This window comes from Pituophis catenifer, unplaced genomic scaffold (genome assembly GCF_029215685.1).
Source record: "Pituophis catenifer annectens isolate HBS135680 unplaced genomic scaffold, rPitCat1.0.hap2 SCAF_1, whole genome shotgun sequence".
Lineage (NCBI taxonomy): Eukaryota > Metazoa > Chordata > Lepidosauria > Squamata > Colubridae > Pituophis > Pituophis catenifer.
This window is the reverse complement of record NW_027256881.1, coordinates 256,746,471-256,770,101: the sequence shown is the minus strand read 5'-3', so window position 1 is coordinate 256,770,101 and position 23,631 is coordinate 256,746,471. Positions and strand designations below refer to the sequence as shown.

Below are 23,631 nucleotides of genomic sequence, written 5' to 3'. Positions count from 1 at the left end.
GTGCCAGTGTTTTGCATTCATCTCTTTTACACGATCCTTTGCCTGACATTTTTACGCCTTGTTATCTGGTTTCCATTTTCTTTCCTTCTTCCAAGGTTACTTGGAACTGAGTTTCAGTATCAGAGGGTATCCTGTATCCCGACAATTGCCTTAATTCTTTGCCATTTTTTTTACTGGCACAGGAAACATGATTTAAGTATAAAAATCAAAGTCTTGACTAAGAAAAATGCAATACAAACTCAACTACATTTATAGAAGGGGATTATAGATTTTAGTTCACTTTTACCATTCTTATATTTCTGTGATTTGCCAATAAAGGTAAAAGGTAAAGGTTCCCCTCACACATATGTGCTAGTCATTCCCATCTCTAGGGGGCGGTGCTCATCTCTGTTTCAAGCTGAAGAGCCAGCACTATCCGAAGACGTCTCCATGGTCATGTAGCCGGCATGACTAAATGCCAAAGGAGCATAGAATGCTGTTACCTTTTTTTTTTTTAATTTAATTTATATGCCGCCCTTCTCCGGAGACTCAGGACGGCTTACAATGCGTTAAGCAATACCTTCCCACAAAGGTAGCCCCTATTTTTCTACTTGCATTTCTTATGTGCTTACAAACTGCTAGGTTGTCAGAAGTTGGGACAAGTAACAGGAGCTCACCCCGTTACGCGGCACTAGGGATTCGAACCGCTGAACTGCCGACCTTTTGATCGACAAGCTCAGTGTCTTAGCCACTGAGCCACTGTGTCCTATTTGCCAGTATGGATTCCTAATTGTCCAACTGTGTCGAGAAATAACTGTATAAGAATTCTATTATAGTGACCAGGTTCAGCCTTATTTCCCTCTTCTGCTTTTTGTACATCCTGACCTCTCTAAATGCCTTGGCATTTTCAACACAAGCTCTTGAAAATATACTTTATAATTTGAGATTTAAATTTTAAGTCTTGAAAACCGTTACAGACACATTGTTCATAAAAGTAATAAATTACTAATATCAATAACAACATCATTGGTGTAATGAGAAGGAAGACATTTACCAGCTGTGTGGTCATACAATTAAACTGAATAGCACATGTTAAAAATAAAGGCAGAGTTAAAAACGTAACTCCCCATATCATTGTGGATACATTGGCTTTCTACTGCTATAACTCTTATGACAAAGGTTGTGGTTTCATTGTGCTAGAATGTATCCAATTTTGTAGTGTTGCTTCTGGCAGGATCCCTTAAATAGTACAAACCAAAGATTTATATACTCCCTTTCCATTCCTGTGAAATTGAATACAAGGCAGTGCCTGATATCAGTCACTTGAAAAGGCACAGTAGTTTTCCATCAGTCACAATTAACTTTTCCTCTTTTTATCAAAATCCCCATTGTAATTATTTGGACACTGCATTTAAAGTCTGTTTTCAAAAGCTTGTTCATAGCATAGCTCAGCTGCAAATAACCAATCATTGTCTTAGCGTGTTAAGAAATAGAGGGTTTTTTTAAAATAATTTTTTTTATTCTGCCTGTATTACTGTATTTTATAAATAAAATACAGTAATACAGGTTTATTACTTTACAATAATAAAGATGGAAAATATATCAAATACTACTTCTCCTCTATTTTCCCCACAATTCAAATTCCTTTATTTCCTGAAAGTTCAGAGATTGCAAACATTCTTCTTGTTTCTTCTACATTAAAAGAATTTCTGTTTATTTTTTTAATGTGGCACTGAATAGGTCTTTTGCCCCTGTGTCCTACATAGCAGATATTCTAGCAGCCAGGTAATAGACTAAATGCTGACATTAAAATGCCTGTAGTGAAATGAGAGAAGAATTGGACATGGTTGAAGCATTTTATCCACTAACCACAAGCTTCTGTAATCCATAGAACAGATGGATTTTTTTTAAAAAAAATCTGAAAACTAATTATGTGTATCTGTAGACGGCCACCCACTGTTTTTGTATTCTTCTCTTTACCACGTGACAATTTTGTCTTAACAACATCTATTTCAGAAGTCATCGCTGCTCACTTTTGCTTTCTGTTTTGCTCTGCGCTTCCATCAGATCTCTCATTATGAGCAGCTTGTACTGTATATTCCAAGGTTGCAGTGAATTTTTGTTTGGTGTAGTGGTTAAAGCATTAGACTAGAAACTAGGAGATCGTCCGTGACCCACTTTAGACTCAAAGCTGGCTGGTGACCTTGGGCTCATCACTTTCTCTCAGCCCCAGGAAGGAGATAATGCAAACTGCTTCTGAAAAACGTTGCTAAGAAAATTACAGGGACTTTATCCAAGTAGTCTCCCAGAATCAGATATGATTGAACCAAAGAGGGGAAAGTCTTCATGGAGGACTGTGATACATTGGAACACTTTGGCTTTTGTGTTTGATATGTCATAGAATGGAATGAGATTTTACTTCTTGGCCCTATAGAATTTGAATCCCATAGTCAATTAAGCTCCCTGTAAAGTACGAAATTATAGTTCCCAGAGTTTTGCTTCTGCATAATAAGAAATTTAAGAATTAGTGCAATTCAGTCTTTGCTATAAAAAAAGAAGTTATTTTGCCCCAAAATAATTTAACTTTAAAATGGGAAGTTAATCTTAAAGTATCTAAGAATACAGTCAGGGTGGACAATTATATTTTTTCCTGTGCATCCTATTTCTTAAGAGTGGGAAATTATTTCTCATTTATATAAATATATAAAAATAAATTATATAAATAGTTGCATTGGGGTTTGTTTGTTTGTTTTATTTATTTATTTTACAACATTTGCACACAGCTTACTTTGTGGGACAGGATGGCTCACCATTATGAAACATTATAAAGAGCCACCATAACATAAAATCTTAATAACACAATCATTAAATCATTTTAAAAAAACACACACACAATAAGCTTCCAATCACAGCCATGAGAGACTCTCTGTCAACTTTGTGGCTCTTGATCTACCACTTGAAAGCCTGACGATAGAGGATGGCCATTGCTTTCCTGGCTTTGCTGCTGCGTGGCTGTTAAGGGTAATTACGCAGCTATAAATTTCTTAGCTGAGACAGGCTGTAAAACCCTTCTGCCCTACATAAAGAGCAGAGAGGTACTAAGATGAGCAAAAATGGGAAGCTAATCAGGCTTGCTTTCAAATACCTTAGGCAGTCATATGCTGCAGCAGAAGCCACAGCAAGTTGAGAAACGAATCCAACTAGATAGAGAATTTGGAAGTGTATTTAAACAACACGCCAAGTGCTAACAAAAAGATGAAATTGGTAGGAAAGCAAGCAGCAGCCAGAGCAAAAGACCGGTTTTCAGCAATTTGCTCTATGTAAGAGAAGACTTTAATGCTCCTTTCTCAGCCTATTTCCAGCATAGAGTTGAGAGCCATCAGTTCTACTATAGCAACTTCTCTGCTCTTCTGCCAGGAGCCAGTCTGGCACCAATGTACTATGCCGACATCTAATCTGATTCTCTGGTCTGCATCTTTCCTAAGGGTGTTAGGGTCTCACTTCTAAATCAGGGTATGGACAACTTGGTTTGGGCAAAGAGGTCTTGGAGGTAGAAAATTGGTCCATGGTTATCAAGGCTTCTTGCATCTTAAAATGTCTGGGGGCACTGCCTTATTTTTTTACAAAAACAATTACACTGTTGATTTAAATAGATCCCAGTATAACCTTGATGCAGATGTTCTGCATTTTATATAGTGATTCTTTATTTTTCATGAATGAAGGTGAATATACGTGTCCTAGGATAATGCTGCAGGATCTAATCTGGGTCGGTCACCAGGGCCATAAATTTTGTCTCCCAAGCTTTGAGACTCATGCTAGACCCCATCTTTAGGGAGCTTCTCTCGAGTTTAGGCAGGTGACCAATCCCAGATTGGATCCTGCAGTCTTTATTTTTTTTCCATTCTTGTCCTTAGATTTATCCCTCCTCCCACCCACCAAAGATGTTCTCCTGAATAATAATATATGTATGCATTTGTTCATGTTTTCTTTGTTTTAATAACTATTATAGAAAGAAACCTTTATTTTTTGTATTTGTTGAATTGTCCTGCGGCGAGTTGTCCCACAACGAGTTGGCTGTGGCGGGTTGTCCCATTTCGCTCTATTCCCAACTTTGCCTAATCCATCCCTAGCATTTGGCATTTTTGATAGTACCAAACTGTTTTATGTTACTTGAAGATTTTTCACTCAAATGTATTGTTAACATTTGCATTATCTCCCACTTTTCTTCTGAATGGGGCTCCTTGCACTTCCAGTCAAAAGATGCTATCCATATTTTTCACTCCATTAATAACATTCTTTTTGGTAGGAAGCTAAAACAGAATAAATGATGAGAAAACAAATGGAAGAAGGAAACTGATGTTTCCTTCCAATACAGTTTCATGACTGATGTAGGATAGTTGGACAGCCTTAAGCAACGCAGCTTAGTCTTTCCTGACCTATGAAGCCTCCAGATAGTTACAGGAAGTTTAGTGCTCAGACTTCTCCAAGTATACTGTCTGGGAAAGCTGGATTAAAATTCTCATAATCAAATCCATATGGCCAATTATAAGGAGAGCTGCAACTTAGAATTTATCAGGATCTGAAAGGTGGCCATGTATATTTCCCTTATTTGATCTATGTATAATCTGGTTTCCATAACATTTTGGCACTTATCTTTGTTCTCTCCCGTTAATTTCAGTTTTTGTAGTTTGAGCATAAGCGGGGTTTTTTTAGTTATAATTAATCTAGACCTGTTAAATTTGTGAAGTCAACGATGGCTATTGAGTGTGAGGCTGGTTAGTGTTCGTACGCAGAATGCTATTCTGTCAGACTCAAGGCAGTGCAAAATTTTAATTAAAAACAACCTATTTTTCACCTTAGTTTTCCTTGGAGCAACGATGAAACATTTGGCTATTGACCCACTTTTGACTGTGTTGATAATATGCAAACAGAATTTAATTGTATGCATGTCAGGGCAAAAATCAGAATCTACTTACTTAAAGCCCATAGTCATAGAAAAAGATGAATTTAATTATTTTATATTAATTATTTTGTCCAGTCTCATTTGGAATAGTCTAAATATCTAAATATAAAATTCTTAACAGAGTACTCCAGTGCACATCTATTGTGATCAGTGAGATATAATAGAGCAGAGTGCTTGAAGTTACAGTCTTCTAGCCAAAGTAAGTTCCACTGAACTCAGTAGGGTGTTTTTGAGCAGGTATAATTATGGTTTCACCAAGAGATAGGGTGGAAATTTCATTTAAAGACCACCACAGAAATGCTTATGGGTTTATCTATTTATTTTCAAAGGTACATTTGTTTTTCTTGTTGCAAGATGAGAGGAGGTGAAGGCATACACTATGCTGTCAGCTATTAATCCTATCTGGTGATCAACCCATCCCTTCATAGAATAGCTGAAATAAAGAAGCTGTGTGAATAGAAAAGTTAGGTCATGAATAAGTAATATTGAGTATTCCCATTGCCCCAGTTCATGGCAACCTATCAATTTTTTATATTCTAGTGAGGATTAAAGGCTTCTTCTGTGCGTTTTCATGCAAAAGGTGATAGATTTCAGACCCCTTCCTCTTTCCAATGGGTTGGCACAGGGTAACCTCATTTTGTATCTTCTGACATTTGTATCTTTCAGACTTTGTAAAGATAAAAGTCTCTCCATACAGAAATCACTGCAGAGCTTTGCACTTGGTGTATTTTTTTTTCTTAAAAGATACTTAACATTTCTGTAGCATATTCAATAACATTTTGAATGAAGCAGGATTAAAAAAAAATCAGGTGAGGAGAAATGTCCAGCATATGTGGCTCTTTTCTATCAACAAGCAGTTTTCTTCTAAATATAAGCTCAATAATATTTGACCTACTTGCAACCTTTTTTCAACTGTATCCATGTTATACAGAAGGAAGGGAGGGAAGGAAAGAAGGAAGGAATCTTCATTCTGAGCTCAGCTGTATTAGATGTCTATTTGTTTGTTTTAATATGTCACTGAGTGGGTCACACACCAGACAGTATCATAATGTTCTCATTCTGTAATCTAAATTTGGAATCAATTTAAATGCTGCAAATTGGACAGGTTATGCAGAACATATGTTGCTTGTTGTGAGTTGTTTCTTCAGTTTCCCAAGATCTCTGTTAAAGTGATAATTAATCGTACTCATTCTTTGAGATAAAGATTGTAAGAAAGAGGAGATCAAATGCTTGCCAGGAAATAGAAGACACAAAGAAAAGCTGTTCATAAAACTGCAGCTTCAGCACTTGGCTCTGAGAACTGTTACGTGTTGCTCATCAAGTTGTCATGCCAAGTACTGCTTCACAGTTTTCCTGGGTATAACAAATTACTTTCTAAATATCAACTGCTCCATGTGGCAATCCCAAAATATATTTCACTTGGCTGTATTTCTCTACCAACCCCACTGTTTACGCAGTGCAATTTCTTGCAAGGGCTGTTTTCTTTACGCCATGCTCTGACCTGAGCCGCTGATTTATTGATATTACCTGAAAAACTCCATTGTACTTACAATGCAATGAAGTAGGTGTGAAAATTGTCATTTCCTTGATCCAGTTGTGTCATCGTCCAGATGTGGGCTGCTTCAGTTGGATATGTTGCTGGCTGAGCCATAGTTTTTTTGACCACGCCCCTTGCTCCTCCCTTTTGGGCCCAACTGTTGCAAGTCCCCCCTGTAACAGCTCTTTCGTCTCCCTCCTCCTATGTGACAGGGGATACTTCCGAGGGTCTACGACCAGAGGATAAAAAATTAGACTTCCTGTGCAAGAAGAACTACCAGGCTGCTGCATGGGCAATTCAATCGGCTGCCTCAGCCTCCTTTTTCAACCGATCAACCATCCTTTGGCTTCAGCAATTGCAAGCAAGAGTGCCCCCTAGTGAGGTTCGCCTCCATCAGGATAAAATCATAGCTGCTACTCAATTCTCAGCAGATGCCACTCTAAATTCGGTTAAATTCGCCTCTAGGGCCCTAGCCTCTACTGTATCAGCCCGCAGGATGATCTGGCTCCGTCAGTGGCCAGCAGATCTTCGGGCCAAATGGCGTTTGGCTGCAGCTCCATATTCTGCAGCGAAATTATTTGGTGAATCACTTGAGCCCCTCCTCATTGAAACACGGGACAAGCGTAAGGTTCTTCCTTCAACATCTACACGTGTTGACAGACAATCTTATCCTTATTACAAGAGGGCATCCTTTCGTCCCTATTACCATGGAAACACCTCCCAACAGGGCTTCCCTCAGGGATCAAGCCGGTCTTCGGACCGTCAGTCCTTTCGGGATAGGGGCAGACAATTCACACAGTCCAAGCGGCCCTTTCATGGCTCCTGCTACCGCCAGTCCCGCGGCCATAAGTAATTCATCACCAAACCCTCCCATTGGAGGCCGCCTGGCTCTCTTCGCAGACAGGTGGAAAGCCTCTACCCCAGACCTCTGGGTCCTATCCATAGTAACATTTGGCCTCCCCCTGGAATTTCTATCCACACCTCCGACACGTTTCATTCAATGCCCACCTTACAGCAGCGAGTCCAGACGCCTCCTGCATATTCGCGCCATAGAGGAGGTCCCTCAAAGCGAATAGAAACAGGGATTTTATTCTATCCTGTTTGTGGTTCCAAAACGGTCGGGGGGCTGGAGGGCAATACTGGATTTAAAATCTCTCAATTCTTACATAGTGTATCGCAGATTCAAAATGTGTTCACTAACCTCTATTCTTCAGGGGATTCGTCCCAACGACTTTCTAGTTTCCATAGATCTCACAGAGGCCTACCTTCACATCCCAATACTTCCAAGGCATCGGCAATATCTCCGCTTCAGCTACGCAGGAAAACATCTACAGTACCGGGCCCTTCCCTTCGGCCTGGCGTCCGCGCCAAGGGTCTTCACAAAGGTACTGGCAGTAGTAGCAGCTCACCTGAGGCAACAACCGGTAAGACTCCAGGCTTACCTGGATGATATTTTGATTCTAGCTCCATCTCACGACCAAGCCTTACACGATCTACACATCACAATTCAAACCTTGACCGAACACGGGTTCCTAGTCAACTACAAGAAGAGCCACTTAGTACCAACCCACAGACTCGTCCACCTCGGGACCATCATAGATACACATCAAGGCGCAGTCTACCTGTCCTTGGAACGCCGAGCCGACATCAAAGACATGATAGCTCACATTCACAAAAACCTTCTGTTCCATTGGCCACCTTGTCAAAACTTCTAGGCAAAATGATCTCTTGCATTCAGATCGTCCCCTGGGCACGCCTTCACGCCCGACACCTGCAGTGGTTTCTACTGCCTTTCCAACGAAAGCAACAAGCTCACACCATGGCCACTGTCAGAGCCCCACTATCAGTCAGGCGATCACTACACTGGTGGACATCGCCTTCTCTAGACGGGAGATGACTTTTCATGGACCAAAACAGGATCACCCTCACGACAGACGCCAGTCTTCATGGCTGGGGGGCGCATCTCGATTCGCATGTGGCTCAAGGTCGTTGGTCTCCATCAGACCTGTCCAACCCCATAAATTGGCTAGAACTGAAGGCCATCCGCCTAGCTCTCATACAGTTTCAACAGCTTGTTCAAAACTATCACGTTCTGGTGCTGACAGACAATGTAGCTGCAAAAGCACATGTCAATCGTCACGGGGGGACTCGATCGAGACGTCTCATGGAGGAAGCCTTTCATCTAGGCAAGTGGGCCGAGCAACATCTCCTCTCCATCCGAGCAGATCACATAGCGGGGACAGAAAACATCCAAGCAGATTTCCTCAGCAGGACTCAGATAGACAATGCCGAGTGGCAGCTCCATCCGGACATTTTCCAAGCGATATGCAACAGGTTCGGGTTTCCACATATAGACCTCTTCACAACAAATCTGAACACTCAACTTCCTCGCTTCTTTTCAAGGTTCCCGACTCCGGGAGCAGAAGGGATCAATGCTCTCCGCCTCACATGGCCTCCCGGTCTTCACTATGCCTTCCCACCTCTGCCTCTGATCCCAGCTCTGCTCCAGAAGGTGGTCGCCGACAGGGCGGAAATAATCCTGATAGCTCCGCACTGGCCACGGCGCCCGTGGTTTGCGGATCTGGTCAATCTCTCCATATCACACCATTGGAGGATTCCATCAGACCAGATCGTCCTGAGGCAGGGAGTCCTGACCCATCCGGAGCCTCAGTGGCTTCAACTGACTGCTTGGCACCTGAAAGGGCCCTCCTAAAGTGGGGCATGTATTCAGATAGGGTGATTCCTACTGTACAGGCTTGTAGACGCAGGTCCACCGTTAGGATTTACAATATCACCTGGGTAGCTTTTGTACGATGGTGTAGGTCCCACCAGATCAATCCTCTGCTAGCCTCCCCTCCTCAGGTCCTAGAATTCCTGCAGGATGGTTTGGACCGCGGTCTGGCCCACAGCACCCTTAGAAGACATGTGGCGGCACTGTCTATGGCCCTATCCAAGCCCTCTGAACAGCCGCTCACTCACCACCCCGTTATTAGAAAATTTCTGAGAGGTGTCAGGCTCTTACGGCCTTCCTCGATTCATAGGTATCCCACTTGGGACTTACCCAGAGTCCTTGACGCCTTGATGGCATCTCCCTTTGAGCCCCTCCGCATGGTCCATCTTCGTTTCCTCACCCTTAAGGTAGCTTTCTTAGTGGCCATAACTTCGGCTCGCCGTATCTCAGAGCTGGCAGCCCTCTCTGTTAGGGAAGATCTATGTATATTCAGACCCGACACCGTCGTCTTATGACTGGACCCCTCCTTTATTCCTAAAGTTAATTCACTATTTCATAGGACTCAGGACATTATTCTTCCCAATTTTTGTCTTAGACCTTCCCATAACTTGGAACGGAGGTGGCACACCTTAGATGTGTGGAGGGCTCTGAAAATATACATTACACGAACTGCCCCTTTCAGAAAATCCAAGGCCTTGTTTGTCTCTTTCTTGCCAAGTTCCTTAAGGAATAAAGCTTCATCTGCAACGGTTGGTCGCTGGATCAGAGCATGTATTGCCTCGGCATATCAAGCCCAGGCGGTTCCTATTCCCAGTCAAATTACTGCTCACTCCACCCGGAGTGCGGCTACATCGGCAGCCTGGGCAACTCAGGCTTCCCTTGAGGAGGTCTGCAGGGCGGCCACCTGGTCCACCCCCTCGCCATTTATTAGACATTACAAGTTAGATGCCTTTGCTTCTGCAGAAGCGACATTTGGCAGGAGGGTTTTGCAACAGGTGCACCGGTCAGGGGTCTCCCCAGGCCCTTCGTCATCCCGCCCTTAAGACTGTCAAAACTTTGGTATGTCCCACATCTGGATGATGACACAACTGGATCAAGGAAATTAGGCATTGGTCTTACCTTGAAGGCCAAATTTCTTGATAGTTGTGTCATCGTCCAGCCCCTCCCTCTGTCTCAGGGCCTGTACAGTTTGTTTTTTGTTAATGTTAAAGGAGTTTATATCCAGTTGTCCCGTTGGACCAGTTTCTATTTCTGAGGATGATGGTTCCTGTTGGAGCTTGTTCCTGTGGCCTTCTTCGCCAAACTGGGCCCCAAAGGGAGGAGCAAGGGGCGTGGTCAAAAAAACTATGGCTCAGCCAGCAACAGATCCGACTGAAGCAGCCCACATCTGGACGATGACACAACTATCAAGAAATTTGGCCTTCAAGGTAAGACCAATGCCTATTTCTTGTTGTTTAATTCTATCTGGAGCTGTTATGTTTAGAATATTTCCCCATGGACGTGTGATCAAAATTTGGAAGCTTGGCAACTGGCATGTATTCATCGCAATGTCCTGGGATTGTGTGATAACCTTTGGCATGCAGAGTCAATGTGGAAGCCAGATGCACTTGACAACCATGTTACTAACTTAACTACTGCAGTGATGCACTTAGCAACTGTGGCCAAAAAGGTTGTAAAATGGGCCACAGCTCACTTAACAACCATCTTGTTTACCAACAGAAATTTTGCACTCGGTTATGGTCATAAAGTCGAGGACTACATGTCAAATTTGATCCTTGACTGACTATGACCTTGTGGTTTTCTGTGGTTTGTAATTGCATTCTTCCAGGATGTTTCTGGTTTATTCCCATGAATGAAACAAACCATCCTGTCTGGTTTGGTTCTGCAACCCAACAAGACAGACACAGACTTCAGAGGATAATTAGAACTGCAGAAAAAAAAATTGCTACCAACGTGCCTTCCATTGAGGACCTGTATATTGCACAAGTCAAAAAGAGGGCTGTGAAAATATTTACAGACCCCTCACATCCTGGACATAAACTGTTTCAACTCCTACCCTCAAAACGATGCTATAGAGCACTGCACACCAGAACAACTAGACACAAGAACAGTTTTTTTCCCCGAACGCCATCACTCTGCTAAACAAATAATTCCCTCAACACCGTCAAACTATTTACTAAGTCTGCACTACTATTAATTTTCTCAGTATCCCCATCACCCATCTCCTCCCACTTATGACTGTCTGACTGTCTGACTGTAACCTTGTTGCTGGAATCCTTAAGATTTATATTGACTGTTTCCTAATATGATTTGATAGCTTATTTGTTCCTTATGACTATCTTTAAGTGTACTTTATGATTCTTGACGAATGTATCTTTTCTTTTATGTACACTGAGAGCGTATGCACTAAGACAAATTCCTTGTGTGTCCAATCACACTTAGCCAATAAAGAATTCTGTTCTGTTCTGTTCTATCCTTTCACAATCAAGATTGTCTTGGTAAAACCCTGGCAAATATCAAGGAACTTTCCAGCTAACTTACACCATAATGGAGTTGGGCTGTAGTACCAGCAAGAGTGCTATCCATCTCTGTACTGTAGAGTTTCCCAACTTTTCTGGATTTGCGGACTAGTGGGGCGGTGAGCGGGGATGGCTCCACACAAGCAGCTGGCAAGCATGCGTGGGCGTACTTACCCACTGCTCTCACAAGTGGGGGTGCATATGCACTTGTCCGCTGCTTCCATAGCCCGGTTCCAAATAGCAGCCCGGAGGGTTGGGGATCCCTGCTGTACTGCACAGGATAATCAAAGCTTGCTACCAATAAGTGGAATGAATTAATATATGTGCATTAGATACTTTTTCAGGTTTTTTTAAGCAAGCCAACATTCATGGTTCACACATCACTCTAAATTAAGTTAGGGAAGTAGCTTTCATGATTATTTAACCCAGCAGGAAGAATCAAATGAGGATGATGGAGCAGCATATACCAGCAGAATAAGCCAGAATTCTGATGTGAGAAGAGTACACATTAGTATTCTAATATTCTATGTCTGACAAGTGCCCACCTAAATGAAAAGCATATCATATCCTTAAGAATCTGATTTTAGAATTTGGTAGCTTACACTGATTAGGCAATAAATAGGAAAGTTGAGACAATGCACTGAATTCTTTTTTGGACATATGACGAAGATGAGCAGCAAATACTCTATATGGCAAGCAGAAAATTTTCTTTGTTGGTATAAAAAAAAAAGCATAAAGCCAGAGTTACTCCAGTATTGTTTGACAATCCATGTGAGGAAGTGAGAAAAAAACCCATCTCTTGTGCCAGAGAGAAGTAATAAAGAACATTTGGGATGTGTATCTTTGGGTTGCCTTAGATGAAATGGTTTATGATTATTTTGCCTTCATCATAGTCCTCTTTGCACTGTCCCTCTGCCTTCCTTGTCTCAACTCCATAATAATTCTGCCCTAATTCCCTGGAAACCCATAGGATTAACCATACCCATTTTTAAAATGTGAAAGCAACACTGTCTTAGGTAATGAAATAAAAGTCGTTAAAAGTTAACATCTTCTCATCCAAAGTAGCACAAAACTATCCCATACAGTGATAGTCCCCAACTTTTCCAGCTTTGTGGACCAGCGGGGGCAGGGAGGAAAGAAGGGTTGGTTCTACGGCCTGGGGGTTAGGGACCCCAGCCATAAGCTTTTGACATACTATTGCTGGTGGTGCTTCTCTGGTGTGCCTTTAGCTGAAGGTCATTGCAATTATATCATCTCAAGCCAAGATGCCAGACGTCTATGGAGTTGGGAAGTCTAGACTGGGAAGTCTAGACTAGGGCAAAAAATTGTTGCACTTCATATTTGCTTCCTTTCCTTTTGCTTTTTGAAGTGTTTCAGTATATTGAGTGTATACATTGTTGCAGTGTATGTCTAAAGTGTATTGCTGTTCATTTCCCCCTTTTCCTGTTGTCTCTTTTTTTGACTCTTTTTAACAGTGTCTCTCTTTTCTCGTTCGCATTATTCCTTTGGGAGAGAGAAAGAGAATGATGACTGTATATTTCCAAAATACTGTTTCTGAATCTGTGGGAAGCTTTTAAACTATTGCTTTCAATCTGCAGAGAAAATACATCTGCTGTACATTCAGCTTTTAGAGAGGGGGTGGGGTGGGGTCCTTAGACTTTAACCAAAAAAGAGTTCCAAATGTCAGATTTCAAATTTTTAAATAAAGAATTAAGTTGGCAGAAATATGTTTTCTTTCTGCCCTGGCTTTGTGTCATAACACCCTTGAAAGCTCCTCAAATATACTGAAAAGAAGGCAGTCTTATCAAGAGTAAGGTCATTGGCTTGAGGCAGCCATGTATGAGCCAATTCTATGAACCCTGTTGCATTACTATAGAAATCTGGGAAGCAAGTAATTGTGAACAGCAGGCAATGTCCCATATTGAATGACATTCATAGCTACAAAGGTTGCACATTTGGAGATGGCAATGCTTCCATTTTATCTTAGGGTGCTGTGAGAATGTAAGAAGGTCGACGTGATACCTAACCGAAAAGACATAATCACTTCCCATCATTCTCAGCCTATTTCTCATCCTGAAGAGAAATGTAAGAATGCTGTTAAAAGCACAATTGCTTTAGTTCACATATACATGGATCCAGAGGTGCTATTCAGCAGGTTCTGACAGGTTCTGGAGAACCAGTAGCGGAAATTTTGAGTAGTTTGGAGAACCGGTAAATACCACCTCTGGCTGGTCCCAGAGTGGGGTGGGAATGGAGATTTTGCAATATCCTTCCCCTGGAGTGGGGTGGGAATGGAGATTTTGCAGTATTCTTCCCCTGCCACATTCACTAAGCCATGCACACCAAGCCATGCACACAGAACTGGTAGTAAAAAAATTTGAATTCCATCATTGCATGGATCCAGGTTTATCTAAGCTTGTATAATTGTGCAACACATAAAGCCATGGCATCCATGCAGGTAATTTCCGAAAGATCTTTTTCAAAAATCCAATGAGCACATTGTTTTCTCCACCCCCACTATGCCATGTTATCCCCACTAGCCCAATGCTTCTCAACCTTAGGAAGTTTAAGATTGTGGACTTCAACTCCCAGAATTCCCTAGTCAGCATGCTGGCTGGGAAATTCTGGGAGTTGAAGTTCACACATCTTAAACTCCCTAAGGTTGAGCAATACTGTTCCAGCTACTCTTGCCTTGATACAAGGAAAAGAAGTTTTTAAAAAAGGAAGTCAAAATTTCTAAAAACATATATGTATAAACTCCAAATGCGGTTTCAAGATAGCAACCCAGTTTTGTAGTAAAGATCACTAGATATGATAATGCCTATTTTAAGAATACATTAAGTTACTATACAGGACGCAGTACAGATATTTTTATCTATATAATTAGTGTGAAGGCCCAATTCAGATTAGAACTTCCATGCATACATGGATGGAAGGTTAAAGCTTCCTTTCATCCAATTAGCTTTAGAATCTCACCTTCTTTCCCAACATGCAACCAAAAACTAAAGGAAAATGTTTGTTGTTGTTTTTTTTAAAAAGAAGACGATACTGTCCACAGTGGAGGTTCAGAGTTGTTTTTCCACCCTCCCTTTTATTTTTATTTGAATGCAAGGATGTAGATACTTCTGAAACAAAACAAAGAAAGAAAGGAGACATCATGCCTTTATAATCAGTGTTCAGAAACAGCCTATCTCTATTTAATACTCACGTAAACATAGGCAAAAATAAAGGTTTTCTGATTCTGGCTTATATCAATAAACCACCCTTTAATATGTTCAGATGTATACCGTAATCCTCGTCTTATCTCTGGTCATTTAGCAATGGACCCAAATAAAGCTACCAATGACCTGGATTTGAAGTTCTGATGATCTGGTTCTCCTGCAGTCACATGATCTTATTTTTGGACACTTGGCCAGCATTTATGTGGCTGCAATTTATCACATTTTTTGCTGGAAACTGGTGTTTACTTCTGGTTTCTGACAATAAATGCCCATTCCAGATAATTGGGTTAATTACAAATGGCAGTATTCCCTTAATGACTGCTGCAAAATAGGTCATAAAATGATTGTGGTCAGTGATGGACCCACTTAGTGACTGGCACGACTTATAACCATAATTTCAGGGTCAGTTGTAGTCATAAATCAAGGAACTAGCTGTAATGGCATACTATGGTTTGATTGCACCCAAGCAATAGTTGTTTTAAATTTCCTTGTAGCTATGAGGAGTAAAGAAAAAAACCCAAGTAAGACAGGCTCATTTACTAAACTGTGTGATGATTTTAAGTAGCTATTGTATCAATGTTATTATTCAATCTGGATTTCTGTAGATTAATGAACATAAAGCTGATACACGCTTCCTCAAAAATGTGCTTTATGAAAAAGCAGCGATGACCTCCACTTTATGAAAAATCAAGGACAGATACCCCAGAGCTTTGATGAATGCAATCAAAATTTCATTGAAGTAAAGTACTGTAACCCAATAAAACTCTTCTAACACCTCTTCTATAAAGCAGTCACATCTTTAATTGAAACTAGATTACTTCCAACAATTCACTCTTAGTATCTCTTCAGCTCTATTCCATTCTAGTAGCTGTTGAGACCTCTGACTATATTTAAACAACTTTGTGGAGGGTGGGGGGGGAACCCCTCTCCTGCTGGTATTTCATTGATTTTCTTAGTGCAATCATGACTTAACTCTCTATGTTACATTTTTGCAGGAGTTGGGATGGATGAACAAACATTGTAAGATATATAAAGGTCAAGGAGTCATGGCAAGCAGTTCCTTCACGAACCTTGGCTGATCTCAAAAAAAATCTAAGCAAAGTTGGACCTGACTATTATTTGGATTGGAGATCCCCAGAAAGCCCAGTCTGTAAACTGGACTGGGATGTTGTCCAAGCACCTCAGATGCAAAGTCCTTTCTATTCTTTTGAGCTCAACTCAAGAGAGCCTGCTAAAATAGTGATTTTTTTTTACCTGGATTGAACTGTTAAGGAATTGTACGGCATATTTCACATGACTGACAAAAGTATCTATGCACATAGTTGTTTAGAAGTTTTGTTGCTTGGTGTTTTTCCTGGCCTGAATGTTTCTATACAAAGTATTTCTTTCCTATTAACAATGTTAGCACTTTCCTAATTTGATTAATTTGGACAATTTTTTATAACCTCAGTCAAACACTGGTCTGATTAAAAGAACAAGCTTGTCAGTCCCCGTTTCTGCAAAATTCTATATTTAGACATCAAATAAGCAATGTTGTTTAATGTTCTTGCATGTGTACAGAGAAAAACCAAACAAAAATCCATTTGTTTCATAACTAATCACCTTTTTCTAAGTCAATCTTCTGAGCTGCAAATAAGCTGAACAGCCAAATCTCCCATCAGTTGAACATACTGAGATATGAACAATTCTTTCCTCTTACGCACAGTCTTTCTTTCTGCAAGTGAATAAACAAAGCTGAATTTCTTCCTTTAATTAGAGTGTTCCATTTTATCAAAAACCTTGAAACTCTGAGTACTAATTTCAGAACAGGTCAGAATATTAAACCAAGTTGAAGCCACTTTTAATATGCTAATTTTGTTAGCTATAGTTTCCTGAATTGGATAGAATACAAAGAGGGTATTAGATAGATCCTGGTATGAAAATTTGCATGCAAAGGGATGTGAACATTTGGAAGTTTTGTATGTGGATGTTTGGATTCATAAAGACTTCTGTATGGCTGCAAGCCAATACTTTTTTTCATTGTTACTGCAATCAATTCTTTTTTCTCCAGTTCTGGTGGCAACGATCAAATCAGTGATTTTACATTATTTACATTTAAATAATTTAGACATCAGAGTCCATTGGAGCTGGACAGCTAATGAATTCAAATAAATAAATATACATTTATTTTTATTGTATAAATCCCATCTCTGATTGTTGCAGCGAGGTGTTAATTGAATGCAATCACTGAATGCATCCACTAACTCTGTAGGCTTTTGGATTGATCCATTTGAGTCCTTCATATACTTATGAGGCACGATAGCCGTAGTTAAATATACTTCAGCAGAAATCTTTAATGGGCAAAATAACCTTTAATGAGGCATTTAGAAGAAAAAAGGCTTGGGATGTTTTCCTTGGGCTTGCTATGCAAAAAAAAAAGCTTAGTCCTGGTCTACAGAAGGCTTTAGGAGAACATCTCTTCTTTGAGCATTAACACGTATTACTTTATCTTCTTTCCAGATATCACAGTAAGTTTGCTGTCCTTGGTGGTCACCGCATGTGGACTTGCTTTGTTTGGGGTATCTCTGTTTGTGTCCTGGAAGCTTTGTTGGGTTCCATGGCGAGAGCGTGGCCTGCTAGGCAACAAAGACAAGCAGGAATCCTTCAACTACACAGACACAGAGACCAATGACCAAGACTATAGTGAGGAATTCCTGGGACAGCCGACTACCTACCCTGACTCTTCCATGAAAATTAGCCACACTTCTCCAGACATTCCATTGGATGCTAAGGCAGGGACCAAGGAGAACTGCATGCACAATGTTCGGATGCATCGACAAATCACAGAGCCAACACCTTCTGCTCGGTCAGTACTCTGATATCTGTGTAAGGATAATGAAGGAGGAGAGCAAAAAGGTCAATTCTTACCCTTCTATATCCTTAATGCCAAGGAGAAATATATATGGGTAGGGTAGCATTTCCTTCCCTATTGTCTTACATTTCTTTTATTTGATGGGAAGCATCAAAGCAGAGATTCTAAGGATGATGTTAAGGTTAGAAGATGCCTTGCTTTATCAACATTTAGGAGCTGAGTCTAATTGGAGATGAAGCAAAGAAATAGAAATCTGAGCAAAGAGAAGTTAAGTATAGAGGTGATAAATTATGCTTTTCCTTGGGCTTGAGCAAGATCCTATTTCAAAAAAAAAAAAAAAAAGGATTCTAGCAAATAGAAAGCCAGTTGTAAAAGACTGAGAAAGAAGGAAGAAAAAAATATATAGCTTTTACTAGATTAGTCAAAGACAAAGTTGGAAAACTAGAAACAGATGTGTTTTTATAAAAAAATCCATTTTTCCATACAGAATTGGGCATTGGGCATTGAAAAGATCTAATGAAACTTGCCCATTGGTTTGTTTTATATATAGGATTAAAACTTAACCAAAAACTGTTGTCAACACTTTGACTCCTGAATCTCTTCTATAGGGCAAAGGTGGGTTTCAGCAGGTTCTGACCAGTTCTGGAGAACCGGTAGCAGAAATTTTGAGTAGTTCGGAGAACCGGTAATAAAAATTCTGACTGGCCCCACCCCCATCTATTCTCTGCCTCCCAAGTCCCAGCTGATCTGGGAGGAAATGTAGATTTTGCAGTATCCTTCCCCTGCCATGCCCACCATGCCATGCCATGCCCACCAAGCCACACCCACAGAACAGGTAGTAAAGAAAATTGAAACCCACCACTACTATAGGGTCAGTGGCATCCATATGAATTTGCTGCTTTCATTTTTGACCTAAGCAGGATTATAATGTTGTAGCCCACGGACAAAAGAGTAGTACTTATACCACAATGCTCTTGGCACCCGCTTGACTCATCCTGCACATGACTAGTCTATTGGTGTTAAGATTCTTTGTCATTTTAAAAATCCCATTCATGGGGAATCACAGGGTATTCTAACTGGGGAGTTCTGAATAATGATTTATCAGGCAAATATTGTCTGAAATATTTCACTTTTGGGAAAAAATAACTTTTTATTGAATCTCTAGTTAGAAAAGAATAAAACAAGCTTCTAGTTGAGGGTCTCTTTTCTTTCTCCCTTTGCACTGTTGCTGCATTTGGTGTTATAGACACAACCATCTTTTTTTTTTTAAAAGAAGAATTTGAATTGAAAATTAGATTCATAGAAATGAAAGGACAGAAAGAAGGTTAGAAAAACACGAGCAAAAATCTTCTAATTTTTCAGATGGGATTGAAAACTATCACCAAAATCAGTCTGCAATCATTTTTTCCCCTAAAGATCTGTAGCATAACAATAGCATTTTAAGCTCATATACCACCCCATAGTATTTTACAGTGCTCTCTGGGCAGTTTATAATGTAAGCATTATTTGCATATTGCCCCCAACAATCTGGGTCCTTATTTTACCGACCTCAGAAGGATGGAAGGCTGAGTCAACCTTGAGCACCTTCAGGATCAAACTCCAGGCTGTGGGTAGAGTTTGCCTGCAATACTGCATTTTAACCACTGCGCCACAAGAGCTCATGTTTATGGGACTGTACAAAATGCCCCCAAAATGGCCAGAGCAAATTAAATAGGCAAATTAAGTAAATGTTTTGAATTAATGATTTACCCTTCCACAAGATTGCTTATGAACTATATAATTCCTTTTATAAAATTAGTTGAGCCTGCATCTGTATACATTCAGGTAAACCAGGCCTGTCATACTGGCAGCCCACGGGCCGGATACAGCCCCTGCAGGCCACGCCCACCCCGGCTCTGCAAAGGCAAAAAACATTGTGATACGTCATGATACGGCCCATAATGCGAGCCGGTTTGACACCCCTGATGTAAACCATCTGTTATATATGAACTACACTCTGGCATACATATGTAGAAATGCACATACACATTCATACAGAAGACGAGAAGGCTCTAGGCCAGTGATGGCGAAGGTCACATGGAAACATTGTGCATGTGCTCGTCGGGGCCGCGCTCCAGAAAAGCCAAACTTTTGCGTTCTAGCGTGCATGCGCGCCTGACAATCAGTTGGCCGGGGCGCATGAGCAGGCTGGTTTTTGGTACTACTGCCCGCACAAAGGGACGCACTCTAGAAAAGCTGAACTTCCAGGTTCTGGCGCAGATGCGCACCCGACAATCAGCTGGCCGACACTCATGCGCACAGCAGGTTTCGGCACTGCCATACGCACAAAGGACAGCTGATCGTCGTGTGTGCATGCGCTCCAGAAACCTGGAAGACAAACAGGCAAGGCCACACGTGCTGGGCGACATGGCTTTGCGTGCCTCTTTGGGCACGCGTGCCATAGGTTTGCCATAACGGCTCTAGGCTTATCAAGCATAAACCTATGCTGGCACATTCTGTTAATGCAGAGTAAGTCTCGGCCTGTTCAATAGTTTTTAATCCCATCAGGTGGCACCTGCAAGGGAAATAAAAACAGGCAAGATGACAATAATTGAAGCCCTATCCCACTTTATATGCTTTGATATTAGACACATGTATAAAGGAGCAGGGTCAATTGTAATGCCTGCCCCACTATCTTACCTGTTTTGAACCTCCCATGCACTCTCATAACTACCTTATGTGTAATACCACAGAGCAAGAGATCTGTTTAGTTTAGTTCAATGTCATTGCACATGAAGTGGTGTAGAAACAGAAGAAATCCTTTTATACGTTGTTCACAACAAAAAATAGATTAACAGAAGCCTTAACACTAGTATCCAAGCATAAAGGAACATACTCAAGCCTTATTTTGTAAGCATCATATAGAATTCAATGAATCCTATTCCCAGGCAAGTATATTTAGGACCTGTTGAGTCAGAATGGGGAGCCTTTTTCTGCTCCTCATTCATTCATTCATTCATTCATTCATTCATTCAATCATTCATTCATTAAAAACATATATCTGCCCATCTTTCAGACAACTCTGGGTGGGTCTCAGTAAAATCATATAGATTCTGCAGAGGCTCTCCACCAATTTCAGTATTTTGATTTTATTCATTAGCATGGAAAGCCTCCGTTGATGGGAGGAAGTGTTCCATTGGAAATAGTCATAAATGAAATACTAAAAAGTCTTCAAGACCCATCTCACAGGGTTGTTGTGAAAACAGGAATGTTATTATACTTATTATAAAGTAATAAAGGCAGGGGTTTTTTTTAAAAAAAAACTGAATAAATGAATAAATACACTTAAAATGTGACTTCTTCTTTTAATTTGTGATGTGTAGGAAAGGAATGCAGCATTGTTTGGTGCTCACACATGAAAAGCCATCTTGCTGCAAGAATTTAGGGACACTGGGAGCAAACTTGATGAACGAAACAAAAGTGTATGTGTTGCAGGAACAATCCTTCATTTACAGGCCATGTATAGCAAGAGCTATTTTCTAAACCAGATATCATTGCCAAACGTAGTATGTGAAAGCAGTCCTAATTTAATCTTGCAAAGTACTGTATGCTCATTTACACTTATCTCTGCTGCGGTGAGTCCTGATGTATCTCTGCAAAGATGTCAGCAAAAATAGAACAGGTTAATAAAACACTTGTGAGGATAAGAAATGGAAAGTGTTAGGTTTTAGCCACAGCTTTGATTGAGTGGGAGGCATGTGAAGTCACCAAGGGAGACTTTCTGAATATCAAGGGGAACATAACAAAAGGTGGGAGCATGAATGGTAGTGGGCAGAGCATAAACATAAAGATTATCCAGACTATATAAAACTTGTGGCTGAATTGTTACATTGCTGAAAATAACCAATCCCAAAGCTAATGAGACACAGCAAATAGGATTATGCCAAGCATTTAAAAGGGGTGCTTTGTAAAACACTTTTATGTTAGATTTAAGTGCCAGCCCATTTTCTTGAAGCATTACAGCCACAACATCCTCGGATAGGATTGTAACAGCTTTGATGGCTGTTTCAGCTGCATGAACATGTACCTGAGAGTGCCAGGGAAGCAACTGTCCATGTACCCAGGCCCAAGTAGGTAGTAGTCGACGCAAACAGTTCCAAAACAAACAGACTTTATTAGAACAGCTGAGAATTAACTCATTCTCAGCATAGTCCAAACTAATTGAAAACAAATTCTTCATAACACAAATTCTTCAGTCTAATCACCAACCTTGATATAATTAGGCAAACTGCCAAAGGCTTCTCTTGGCAAAAGGTCAGAAGCAGAAGACGCCGACAAGAGATAAGTGCAGCAAGACAAGAACAAGTCTATCAACGTTCTTTTCCGACAAAGAGCCCAAGAGCCATTGCTGGTCTTTTAAACCTTATGGGAGGGGCCAATCCTCTTTTGGCCCTACTCCCGAGTCGTCCTCTTTGCTTTAGCTGCTCTTGCCTTCTGGCAGCTCTTCTCATACGTGCACTAGGAACAGGCTCCTCCTGTTCCTCTGCCTCTCTACTGTCAGCCTCTGGAGGCTCCAGAGTCCACTCCCTGATGGTCCTGGCCCCATCTCTGCCTCCAACGCAGAGTCCTCATCCGGGCCTTCCTCAGCCTCCAGGACTGGCCCATGTTCTTCCTCAGCCTCATCGCTGTCCGACTCTGCAGCCAGCTCCACAGGCTGCTGACAAATCACAACACCCATAGGCTTTTGAAGTGCTTACACTGAATCTTGCAGAGGATTCAAGGAGCTATTTAACCTTCAAGGAGGGATGAAGTGTCCACTCTAATATACTATACAGGTAGTCTTTAGCTTATGTATAGTTATTATTAGCACCATTTAAAGTTATGATGGATCCTCTTAAAGAGGGGTCCCCAACTCCTGGTCCATGGGCTAGCATCGGTCCGTGGCATGCCAGAAACCGGGCCACACAAACAAGTGAAGCCCTATCTGCGGGATGCAACCACCACGCAAAACCACGCTCCCTCTGGTCCACAGAAAAAACTCCACGGAACTGGTCCTTGGTGCCCCAAGAGGTTGATGGCTGCTGCTCTAAAAGATACTTAAGATCCAGTTCCATAGTACAGGAATGACTGTCCACTTGTAGTCATGTGACCGTATTTTGAGTGCTTGGCAACTAGCCCATATTAGCAGCATTCTGTGGTCACATGGCCGATTGGCCTTGATTTATGTCATTTTGGCTGAAAACTGCCAGTTACATTTCATTTTCGATAAAAATGCTCCATAGTGAACAATAGATTTGCTTAACTAAATCACGGCATTGACTTAACAACTGTGATTCACTTAACAACTGCCACAAAAATGGTGATGAAATCAAATCATTCACATGATGACTAGCATCAGGATTGTCATGATTTATGTCCATAACAGGCAGGCTCCATTATGGTTATAAGTAGAAGACTACCTGTGTGAAGTGCTCCTTTCAAATGCTTTGTAGCGCCTGATTGACACATAACAGAAAAGCTGTTTGCCTCCATACATTAATAAAAGGTGCACCAGTTGCCTCTACAACATAAAGTATTCTTATCAACTCTCCAAAGTAAAGAACTAGCATTGATACCATAAAGGTGGATAATAATCCATTGTGACATAATCTATCATAAATTTACCTCACCTTTTATCTGCCAATAATTTAATGCTTAGACCACATCTTGTGAATGAAATCCTACAAATTATGATAGTTACTAGTATTCATCAATTTCCTGAATCTGCTAATTTTTTCCAACTATGATTCCAGAATCCTTTTATTTTCTTTGTCTTTCTTTCTTTCTTTTTGTGCAGTCTAGGGCATTATTT

General features: G+C 40.9%; 1 protein-coding gene across 1 annotated transcript in view; it reads left to right on the top strand.

The window, feature by feature from the left end:
• The window catches only part of SYT9 (synaptotagmin 9), an 86,244-nt gene that overhangs the window by 33,181 nt on the left and 29,432 nt on the right, over positions 1-23,631 (top strand). Inside the window, exon 2 of the mRNA XM_070957496.1 lies at positions 17,450-17,795. Coding sequence (XP_070813597.1) covers positions 17,450-17,795 — 346 coding nt within the window. The remainder of the gene's footprint in view (positions 1-17,449; positions 17,796-23,631) is intronic.